General features: G+C 45.8%; 1 protein-coding gene across 5 annotated transcripts in view; it reads right to left on the bottom strand.

Moving 5' to 3' along the window:
- LOC309978695 (steryl-sulfatase-like) overlaps positions 1-12,012 on the bottom strand; it is a 180,366-nt gene that overhangs the window by 19,301 nt on the left and 149,053 nt on the right. For all 5 annotated transcript variants that reach the window (XM_082865229.1, XM_082865225.1, XM_082865227.1 and 2 more), the window contains one exon: positions 4,209-4,368. In XM_082865229.1, the coding sequence (XP_082721355.1) occupies positions 4,209-4,368 (160 nt within the window). The remainder of the gene's footprint in view (positions 1-4,208; positions 4,369-12,012) is intronic.

The following is a 12,012-nucleotide window of genomic DNA, read 5'->3' as shown; positions in this document are numbered from 1 at the left end:
CAAACATTCTGCCATATGTGAATAGAAAGCAAGATCAATTACACGTAGTCACACATACGTGAAGAGTTTCGACTTTTATTCTGCAAAATGGAGCTGAGCTGGGTACAGCTTGCTCTTGTATCTGTAGTGCTCTATGGAAGAAGTCTTCTGTGGTCACCCAGCTAGATGTCAGCAAAACTGAGTGGGAGAACCAAGCCACTCCCCTTGTCTTCATCAGACATAAGTGATACCAAGCATTTGGATTTCTTTTCCAAACTTGGAAAAAAGAAATGAAATCGAATTTTCATTATGGAATAGTAGAGTTGGGCATGCCAATCTTCATGAAGAGGGAGCATGGTCATAGACTCACTATGGTAATACTCTGTCTGCTTGCAAAGATGAGGCTGACAGGTTTTCACTTTAATGAATTAATGTATTGAGGTATTATATTTTTGTTGCCTATGTTTTATATCACAGAGAAAGACTGCCCTCCATGTATGTCCAGAATCAGCTTATTTGGAGATGCAGGGGGAATGATTTTTCTGCATATGCTGGGGCGATGGCCACGGTCGGTATGAAGGAAAGATTCACCGTCAAGAGGAATCTCATATAGGCACACCACGGGGTTGAATTAGAGAATTCTCATGGCAGCACGGAGACTCTGCAAAGTGAAAATCTCTATGTGTAACCCTCGGACTGCTGCTCTTTTTACCTAAGCAGAAACCCTGCATCGAAGGGCTTTTCATTTCTCACCAAGCTAGGATTGTCAAGAACAGCACTTGCTTCTTGAGAATTACAAAGCTGTACTTGAAGGACACGGGTCTTCTGAACGAAACTCCTCTCGTTCAATGAAAAATGTGGCAAAATGTGAGGGAACCTCATTAAGTGATTGTCATATAGCCTGGGTCCAGCTCTCTGAATGTGTCTACTCACCTGAGAAACGTAAATTTAATATTGCTTAAGCAAGAAACCAGGGAAGCTGATTTCCACCAATCTTAGTGGGAGGGAGTTAGGCTGTTTTCTAAAGAGTAGATACCTGTGTATCAGATTTACAGATGGATATGGACATATATGAGGATATTATCCGGATGCTCTTATTGAAAAGTTTTGATGAGGTTTTCATTATATAGATAACGACATTTTCCGTAAAAGAGCAATAATAAGCTTTTGAGCAGAATTCTAACCTCAGCGCTCCCAACATATTGGGCTGGATCACTCCTTGCTGGAGGGTGGCATCCTGTGCATTGTAGGGTGTTTAGCAGCAACCTGGGCCTCTATCCACTAGATGCCAGCAACGTCCCGAGTCAAAACAATCAAAAATGTCTCTAGACATTGATAAACGGCCCCTGGGAGGGACAGTCACCCCAGCTGAGAACCATCCCTTTAGATGGTCAACGTCTCCAGGGCAGACACACAAGGACGTCTTCTAGACCTGGTTGCTAACATGATCTAAATAGTATATTGTGAGATCATTTTATTCCCATGAGCAACCTGGAAGCAGATTGCCGTTTTCTTATCTGTGCTGTCTCTTGGAGAACAATGACATCTTATAGAGCCTTGGACCAAAACCCAGACATAGTATCATTGGGTTGAGTTGGACCATCAACGGGTGAGATCCATTGAAAGAACCTTCAATACTCAGAATGGGTTCCACTGAGGACACTGGCTCGTGCACAAAATGTTTGGGTCAGCTTAGGAGGGAGGCTGCTTCCTTCCTCAATGGGCACGTGGGAGAAAAACAGGATGACCCCCATTAGCCTCAGATTGGGGCGGGTACGAGGTGCCGGCAGCAAGATCTCCCTTTAGGGATCTTCCTCTTTGCCTCTGAAATTTTCCCTTCCCTTGGCTCTTCCCAGTGAGGTGGAAAACCAGTTAAAGATAGTGTGAAAGCAGGGACTTCCCTGGTGGTCCAGTGGTTAACACTCTGTGCTCCCAATGCAGGGGGCCCGGGTGCGATCCCTGGTCAGGGAACTAGATCCCACACGCATGCCGCAACTGAGAGTTTGCATGTCACAACTAAGAAGTCTGCATACCGTGACTAAAGACCTGGCACAGCCAAATAAATAAATGTTTTAAAAATAATAAAAATATAAAGATATTGTGAAAGCAGAGAGTACCGACGAATTTAATATCATGAACCATGAGAGAAAAATGTACTTAATGAAACTATCTGAACACTCAGTGTGCACGGGTCATGGAACTATTCAGATTTATTCCAAGGGAAAGAACCAGGGCCAGAAAGCAAGTAAAATAAGGAGTGAGAGTTTTAGTTTTCTGTAAGAAAAGACTCTTGATGAGTTACTCCTGCCAAGTTTTCTGTCATTAGAGGGGAAGAAGAATAGTTTGATTGGAATAGCAGCTCTTAGAAGCCCCTTCAGCCCTCATAGTGATGATTCTCTGAGCCCAGATGGACGTGAAACGTGTAAGTGGAAACAACTCTACTTCCCTACCTGTTACCTCTCAATATGGCGGGTGAAACAAAAATGGCAAGTATTCGTGCATCTCTACTCTGCACTTGACGTGCTCTAGTGCTTGCCATCCTGTGCAAGTGTGAACCCATTTGCAGGAGAAGAAATCAAGGCCCAGGAACTTCAATGCTTCAGCAGCAGTGAAGCCACAGCAGCATAGCTCCGGGAATCTCTGCTCTTCTCTGAAGCATCAGCTACCCTGAGACGGTGTGGTCCAGAGACCCACAGGGATGCCTGAGACCGACGAGAAGGTCTGTGAGCTCAAACTGTCTTTGCAGTAATTCAAAATGTTATTTGCCTTTTGTACCCCCACTCTTTCATGAGCTGACGATGGGTTTCCCCGGTGGCTCCATTATCACTCTGTCAGCCGATGCAGTGTGTGCTTGGGCCCTCTTGCGTTTAAAAACTTTTATTTCCAGGCTGAATGGCTCATATGACAAACGCTGATAGATACCGCCCACAGAAACACAACGTCTTTGGGCTCCTGGATCTGGGAAGAGTGTACATGAATCTCGAGGCCACAAAGTTTGAGAAGCGCTGAAGTCTACAATTCTGCCTTTCCCATCTGTGAGTGTGTATGTATGTGTGTATGTGTGTGTGTGTGTGCACTTTGAGAGGAACGTATACCTAATGCAGAAATTTGAAAAAAAAAAAAAAAAAAAAGAAGAGTGAACCAAGGTTGTGCACAATGGGAGGTGAGCAAACCTGTCCATGGACTCAGCTCTGGCTCAGCTGTTGTTTTCGTCTCCGGTTTCCAGTTTCCTCTTGGTTCTGTCGGCAGCTGAATTTGAACAAGATTTGCAGCCCGTGTGCCTGCCGTTACCCTGGATTGCTACCCAACTAACGAAAACAATGAATCAGTGTGCCTCACTTAGAACTCTTCAGATTGGTAATAACACCTAAGGAGAAACCACTGGGTGATGCCGTCGGAAGTTGTATTTAAATGTAAGAGAAAGACATTTCATTTAGAACTCGCTAAATGAAGATGTGCTGGGAAAAAAGGGGCCTGACTAGGCACCCAACTGCCTTTCTTGCTGCTGCAGCAAAGAGTTGGTGAACAGGGCCAGGAGAAGTGTGGGATGAAACAAGGGAGGTTAGAGGGCATCTGCTCAGCTGCCCTTCTGCAAGCCGATGATGGGCACAGATGAGAGAGAGAGAGAGACAGAGACAGAGAGACAGAGAGACAGAGAGACAGAGAGGAGAGAGAGGGAGGGAGAGAGGTTCCATGGAATGCCAAAAGAGGGAGGCTCAGTTAAAGACCGTCCATCCCATAGGATTCCCCTGGTGGCACAGTGGATAAGGCTCCATGCTCTCAATGCAGGGGACCCGGGTTCAATCCCTGGTCAGGGAACTAGATCCCACATGCATGCTGCAACTAAGAGTTCACATGCCACAACTAAGGAGCCCGTCTGCCACAACTAAGGAGCCCACGTGCTACAACTTAGGAGCCAGCGAGCCCCAACTAAGGAGCCCGTCTGTTGCAACTAAGACCTGGTGCAACCAAATAAATGAATAAATAAACAAATATTAAAAAAACAAAAAGACTGTCCATCCCCTTCAGGCTTTGGACTTTATTTCCCACTGGGATAACAGGATGGACAGAGCGGTGTTTACATTGCTGGACCCACCAGTAAGTCCCATAACTGGGCGTGGATAAAGGGTCCAGCCGGAAGTAGCATATGCCACCGTGCAGGCGAATCGGAACACCCTTGCCCACAAAATCCGAAGGAGACTGCCCCGAGCACCTGGGAGTCACAGTACCTGTCTTCCGGCAGAGGGGACCCCGCAAGTTTGGCCACCGTCGGGAAGATGTCCATATTGCTTGTTGGCTCATCGATCTCCAGCCCAGCCTGGATCACCCCTGGCCATCGGAGGATGCCTGGAACCCGGATGCCTCCTTCCCAGTTGTTGGCTTTTCCCCCTAAAATGCCGAAGGAGAGGCATCAAGGAGATTTATACGTCTGTCCAACACGTACCTCAATGCACTCTTCAATGCTTACTGTGGGATGGACGATTTGGAAGGACCTAGTGATTTAATGACATGGATTCAATGAGAATTTCACAAGCAATACTGTATCTCTTGTGGTGAAGAATATGTATCGGGTTGGCCAAGAAGTTCGTTTGGGTTTTTCCATAAAATGTTACGGAAGAACCCAAACAAACTTCTTGGCCAACCCAATATATACATGTCATGGTCTCTACATGCATGACACATGGCCAGCATTGCCTGGTGGACACAAGTGCTGACTCTGTCATCAGGGATACTCAGATCTCACAGCAACAAAGACTTCTAACAATGTTTCTGGAGTCACGGGGTTCAAATTCCACTTCTACTTTTTACCGCTGGTAGGAGGCAAAATAATGGTACCCCCAAATGTCCACCTGCAACCCCTGGAATCTGGGGATATGGTACCTTGTCCGACAGAAGGAGAGATTATTCTGGATTATGTGAGTGGGTCGAATACAATCACGAGGCTCTTTATAGGGGAAAGAGGGAAGCAGGAAAACTGGCATCGGAGCAGCTGAGGCTGTAGTCAGAGAGACTGGAAGATGCTGCGTCACTGGCTCTGAACAGAGAGAAAGGTGGCCAAGCCAAGGCGTGCAGGTGGCCCCCCTCCCCGAGAGCCTTCATAAGGGGCACAGCTCTGCTGACACCTTGATTTTAGCCCACGTGGACGCATTTTGGACATCGGACCTGCAGAACTGTAAGATCATCCATTTGTGTTGTGCTGAGCCACCAAACTGGTGGTGAATTCGTGCAGCAGCCCTAGGCAACAAAAACCCCAGCTCTGTGCCCTTGGGACACGGGTCCACCGCTGTGCCACACGTTCCAGACGTGTAAGATGTGAGTATTTCACGGGATTATGATCCCCAGCCTGAGAGACAGGAGACCACTGACCATAGCCGTTTTCATCATTGTTATTATTTTATTACTGGCATAGCTCTTACTGTTTAGTTGGGAAAACGAGCTTTGCACGTATGAGGCAATTCGAAAATAACTAAATAGAGCATGAAAGGGGTATCAGGAGCGGCTGGAGGGGTGAGCTGGGAGTGGGTCACAATGTCAACACAAGATGCTCCCCAGGGTCTCTCACTAATGGTCCTTGGGGAAGGGAGACAGTAGCACGGCGGCCTTGGGCTCAAAGAGGCCAGAGATGCTGGATCCCTCCAGCAGGGAACCCGTGGATGGATGGAGAAACAGACACGCTGCTTCCCCAGGAGTAGTTCCCCATGACTTTGTAACAAGCTGTGCATAACTCTGATTGCAGCCCAACAGAAAGCACAGAGGATGCCTCTTCCCTGGGAACACGGGCCCTGAGGCAACAGACTTTGAGTTGGTTTGCGAAGGAGAAATAGGGTTAGCAGAGAAGGACAGGGGATTGCAAGGGAGATACAGGAAAAACAGGTGAAGGAGTGTGGATTCTTTCTGAAAATGTCTGAACAGAGAAAAGAGCATGGTCTAAATTTAAAATTTGGTCGAGTAATTGTCAAGTGCACGCATTTAACATCCCGGTGGCACTCGGCCGTGACAGGAAGCCACAGACAGACGATGGCTGAGTTAAGCTCTCCAGGACGGTGCAGAGAAATTCTTCTACCATTCACTCCGAGACTCTTGTTAGGAACAGCTATCTCTAAACCACGCTTCTATAGTTTTGTCTTTGCACGTGCTGCCACCCGGCAGGTCAAATGCCTTTGAATGGCAAGAGCATATGCTTGCCATTCTTTTGCTTGACGTGGGCACAGAGTTTTCTGCAATACTCTATTTGTCATTTTTTTGTCCTCTTGGGCATCTCCCCGCCTGATAACACTGGTTCCCTGGATTGATGGGAATCGCAAGGAAGCACGTGACGAATCTAATTCACACTAAAGTCTTTCTCATCCAAGATGCTATAGTTTACACCCTCCTCGATGTATTCAGACCAGGCACTAAATGTATTCAGTATGTATTCAGTCCAGGCACTAAAACCCCACCAATGGCGGTGACAAAACCGCCCAGGTCCTATCACATGATCATCCACCTGTTATCGGGGCAAGAATAAAACAGCAGCCGTCTGCTCATGTCACTGCTTGAAGGTAAAGAACTGAAGAACACCCTTAAGTTAACGGACCCGGTTTCAGAAGCTAAAGGTGACTATTTAAGCAAGACATCAAACGGCTAAATCATCTGAGCCAGGGGGTGGCACGTGTTTCCTTTGAAAAGCCAGGGAGTAACGATTTTAGGTGGTTTGGGTGGTTTGCCCAACTCCTCAGAAGCAGGAGGGCCAGACACCAACAAATGAACATGGCTGTGTTTCAGGGAAACTTGATCTACAAGATCAGGCATCAGGCTGGATCTGGCCTAAATGCCATAGTTTACTGAGCCCTGCTCTTTTTCTTTCTTTCTTTCTTTTTTTTTTTTATTGGAGTATAGTTGATTTACAATGCTGTGTTAGTTTCTGCTGTACAGCAAAGTGAATCTGTTATACATATACATATATCCACTCTTTTTTAAGATTCTTTTCCCCCATAGGTCATTACAGAGTATTGAGTAGAGTTCCCTGTGCTCTACAGCAGGTCCTTATTAGTTATCTATTTTATATATAGTAGTGTGTGTGTGTCAATCCCAATCTCCCAATTTATCCCCTGCCCTTAGCCCCTGGGAACCGTAAGTTTCTTTCCTACATCTGTGACTCTATTTCTGTTATGTAGATAAGTTCATCTGTAGCCCTTTTTAAAATTTTTTGATTGATAGCTTCCACATATAGAGCCCTGCTCTTAAAGTTACCGAATTTAGATTTGGGGAGTAGGGTACGTGAATCAGCCCTGACCATACTCCGTAATATGAACTCCTTCAGTGTTATTAGGGGGGAAATGTCGCCGCAACTTCCACTGATGATTTATTTTTTCACTTAATTGGACTCCTTCATATCTTCTGCAAGAACGAAAAACTAAAGAATCTCTCCTTCAGTCTGAAATGTAAAGTACCCTGCCAATACCATTCCTTAGTGGAGCTGAGTCTCACCTAAGTGCCCCAGCAAACAACTCATCCTATCCCACCTTCTGCAAAGTTCTGTTGCTGTTTTCTCTGCCAGGATTTTCCCCCAACCCCCAATCATTTCTGTAAACCCTCGAAAGCCTGCATAAGACGCTCTTCCTATTTAATCAAGGCTTCTACAACCACTACCACATGTAATGTCTTCCTACTCTCCATTTCCTGGGCATTTTTCAAGGTTCTCGTTTATGGGATGTGTGACAATCAATGTGATCCCATCTCATCGTCCCAGCGGGACCAAGAGTACTTGAGAAGAAACTCTAATCGACTGTTGAATCAACTGCGGTCCACAGCGTAATACCTTCCAAATAGAGAAGGTCCAATATATGCAGTGAATGAACGAAAGAATGGATGAATTGATGCAGAGTATTCCTGGGGGGGGGGGGGGGAAAAAGAGAACCTTACAGATGGGAGTGGTTATAAACTCCTGTTTCCTACCTCTTTTGGTCCCTTAACTTTGCTAGGCTTTTTCATTTCCCTAACCTGTTGCATTCCAAAAGTTCTCTCCTCCAGAGTCTTACCCAACAAGCTCATCTTCTTAGTCTCACTGTGCATTCCATCCAGGAAAATGAGCTCGATTAGCACGAAATACATCAACGCCCTGCCCTCCCAGACCTCAGTTTATCCACTGATGTCACATCCCCAACCATGTGCCCCTCCAGGCAACCTTGGCCTCCGTCACCCACAGACCACATCACTCCCACCTGCTCCGTCTCGAAAGTGAGTGATCCAAACACTCTATTATCTAACCACAAACCTCTGCCTTCCAATACAGCTTTCTCAACCTTGGGCCCAAACTCTGCAATATCGAACCCTGTCGTACCACGGTCACACGTTTTGTCAAATAAAACCCAATGCAGTCATCTCGTCGAGGACTGCGATCATTCAGTAGTTCAGTTTTCTACTAAGTGGACAGTCCCAATTGTTCCAAATGACACTTCAATTTTCGGGACGTTTGCTAACTTTATCCTATGTGGTCCCAATGACCAGCTCAGATCATGCAATATACCATTTCCATCACATTCTTGCCAAAAGACTGGATCCCAGAGAACCTCTGACACATGTTCATGCCTTCCCAGTACGATACCAGCCCTCAATGAAAATATCTATCTGTTCTCTGTAAATCGAGATCTTCTCAACATCTGGTTAAAGTGACCAAATGGGGTTCCTTCCTGTTCCTGGAATCCAGGGTTCCCTACCTGCAGCTGGCATGTCAACCCTCCCCCAGAATACTACTTGTCACCCCCATGCCCTGCCCTACCCCGCCTTCAGTAGGTAACTCTGTTTCCTTCTGTAGAGAGGAAACAGAAGGCTTCATTTGGGAACACCTTCAAATTCCAGCCACTATCCCTTCTCATTGCACCAGCATCTGCTCTCCGCATTTTCTGCCAGACTAGACAAGGTCCCTCCTCCTGGCAAAGATCAATCCTCCTGCATGTTGGGTCTCATTTCCCACCGTCTTCTCAGAAATCTGACATTCTCAGGTGTCCCCTGTACCTTCACGATCCGTCTACGGAAGTTGACTTGAGGGAATGAAATACACTCCAACCTTCCCCATGACAAAGAACCCCTTTCACAGCCCGTCTCCCTGCACAGACACATTTCTGAAAAGAATCTGAGAAACGGCTCACCTTCCGGCCCCCTTCTATCCAGCCAGCCTCTGCCCCTCGCTCTCCGCCGAAAATACTCACGGGAACATCACGTGTATAATATACACAATGGATCTCTGGGGTCTACATCCTACTTGACTGTTTCTCAGCATCCACTTCTACGAACCTTCCCTGGACCTTCCCTTCCCCCCCAGCTTTCTTCTTATTTCCCTGTCACTCTCTCCGTATCTCCTTTGTTGGATCATCATCTCCCGTACCACCTTTTATGTTCGGCTTGGTCCCTGACCCTCTTCTCTTCTTACACTAAAGGATCCCATACACCAACCCAATATAGGTCTCTGCCCAGGAGTCCTAATTCCTAAAGGGAACCTCTGTCTAGCGAATCACACCAGCCAAACGTGGAAGAGACAGCTTTGACGTCCTCCCTTCCCTCAAACCCAATATCTAATCAATCACCAATACCAATGGGTTTACCGATACAAGCACGTTGATTCACTGCCCGCTTCATTGAGTTAAACCACTGAGCCTTCAAACCTAAGTTCAAGTGGTTTTTCATTTACATATTCACTCAAAAATAATTTCTTACAATATGTCAGGCACTATTCTAGCTTCTAAGAATACAGATGTGAGTAGAATACGTCTGGATCGTAGTTCTTGCACTCTGGCAGACAACAGTATTCCTTGCCCTCACTAAGGGCACTGAGGACACACTTTGCATGTACTGACTTCTTAGTCATCTCAACAGTCTTCTACGATGTTCCTATAATAACAATCCTATTATTCAAATTCTAAAGACAAGGGAACCAAGTCGCTGCCTGGGAGTCCTAATTCCTCAAAGTACTTCTATCTACCCAACCACACCAGCCAAAAACATGAGACATCTTATGTTACCCCTCAACTCATCCTTATTCTCACTTCTTTACCCTTTCCTTAGAGTGGATTTGGGTGATATTCTTGACCTCCAATTTTAACTACTACCCAAATGGCAATGACTATATATGTATACACACACACACACACACACACACACACACATATACAAATATATATAAACACACAATATATATACACACATTTCTATCTATCTACCTATGTCTGTTCATCTATCTCTATCTATCTATCTATCTATCTATCTATCTATCTATCTATCTAGGTAGCTATCTATCTATCTACCTACCTATGTCTATCCATCCATCCATCCATGCATCATATCTATCTATCCCTATCTATCTATCTATCTATCTATCTATCCATCCATCCCTATCTGTCTGTCTATCTATCTACTTCATTCTATCAGACATACTAACGTGGATGTAGGGTACCTTTCATCAGCTACATCGCCCAGTATCCCTTGTTGACACCTTCATCTCTTATAGCAACCTTGAGCTGCTTTTCTGTTCCCTGTAAAGTGTGTCACTCCTGCCTGGAATGAACTCTCCACCTCTCCTCTCCCAGCCAACACTCCCAAGCATCAGCCTGCAAAAGGTCCATGTCTCCTGGGAAGTTCTCTGAATTCCCAGGTTGGGGGAACAACGTCTAATTGTCCCTTCTCAGAGCTTCCTTTCTAGTTTGTTATTCTGAAACCATCTCCTTAGATGTCCATCTCAACCAAAGAATATGAGCTACTAGAGGCTGGGGACCCTGTATTCGCTGTCATCATGTCCTAGAAGCCAGCCCCGAGCCTGGCATCCTATGGAGGTTCAATATATGCGTGCTTCTCAGTGGAATTTAACTGAAGGAATGAACTGCTAGGTGAGGGTAACATGTGAGCTTCTTTCAAAGAGGAAAAGCCTGGGGAAGCCTGGGGGATGCCTCCTGGCACCCAAGTCCTGATACCAGCAAGACCAGCCAGCTTTGCCCTCTCTTGGGGAGCTGATGAAAATGTTTGCTAAAATCTGAAGAATGAACCTGAACGTAACCACCCCCTAATAAACTAGCAGAGCCTCTTGCTGGGTTTTTTTTTTTTTCCTCCAACAAAAGCATCCGTTGCTCTGAAAGCTGTGTGACTGCCTGAGGCAAAGAGTGGCCAAACTCGGTGACTGTAAGAAGCAACTCCTAAGCCACACGGACTCCAGCCAATCACTGGCTTTTGGAATCTGCACTGCAAGGAAAACTGCAGTGCCTTTCTTGCAGGCATCAGGGAATTCGGAGAGCATTTCTCTGCACGTGGAGAAAGTCTACGTTCATGAACACTCAGGAAAATACGATTTTCAGCCCTCACACCCAACCAATGCTTCTGCAGAAGCCATCTATAGAGTTAATTTATCCACTCCATTGACACTTATTACTTGCCTTTACGCAGAGTAAAAGGGAGGCAGGGGGTTGAGGGGGGAGCCTCCTGCTGGGTGACCTTGACTTGGGAGAGGAATGAAAAGGAAGCCAGAGCTAGGAGTATGATGTTCTCATCCGAGACTTCGGGGAATTTTCAGCTGTGAGGAAGAGGAAGGAAACTCTAAACGCTAAGAAAATCTTAGGGAAGTTATTCTGGTCCCAGCTAAGGGAGGATATTTTAGGGAAAAGGTGAAAATAAGTTTACAAATATTACATGCGAGGGAGGGTGTGGAGAAAAGGGAACCTCCTACACTGTTGGTGAGAATGTACTTTGGTGCAGCCACTATAGAGAACAGTCTGGAGGTTCCTTAGAAAACTAAAAATAGAGCTACCGTATGATCCAGCAATCCAACTCCTGGGCCTATATCCAGACAAAACTGTAATTCAAAAAGATACATGCACCCCAATGTTCATAGCAGTACTATCCACAATAGCCAAGACATGGAAAACAACCTAATGTCCATCGACAGGTGAATGATAAAAGGAAATGTGATATATATGTATAATGAAATAGTACTCAGGAGTAAAAAAGAATAAAATAATGCCATTTGCAGCAACATGCGTGGACCTGAAGATTATCATACTAAGTGAA

This window comes from Leucopleurus acutus, assembly GCF_964270905.1.
Source record: "Leucopleurus acutus genome assembly, chromosome: X".
Lineage (NCBI taxonomy): Eukaryota > Metazoa > Chordata > Mammalia > Artiodactyla > Delphinidae > Leucopleurus > Leucopleurus acutus.
The sequence above is the reverse complement of the archived record's forward strand: the minus strand, read 5'-3'. Positions and strand labels throughout refer to the sequence as shown.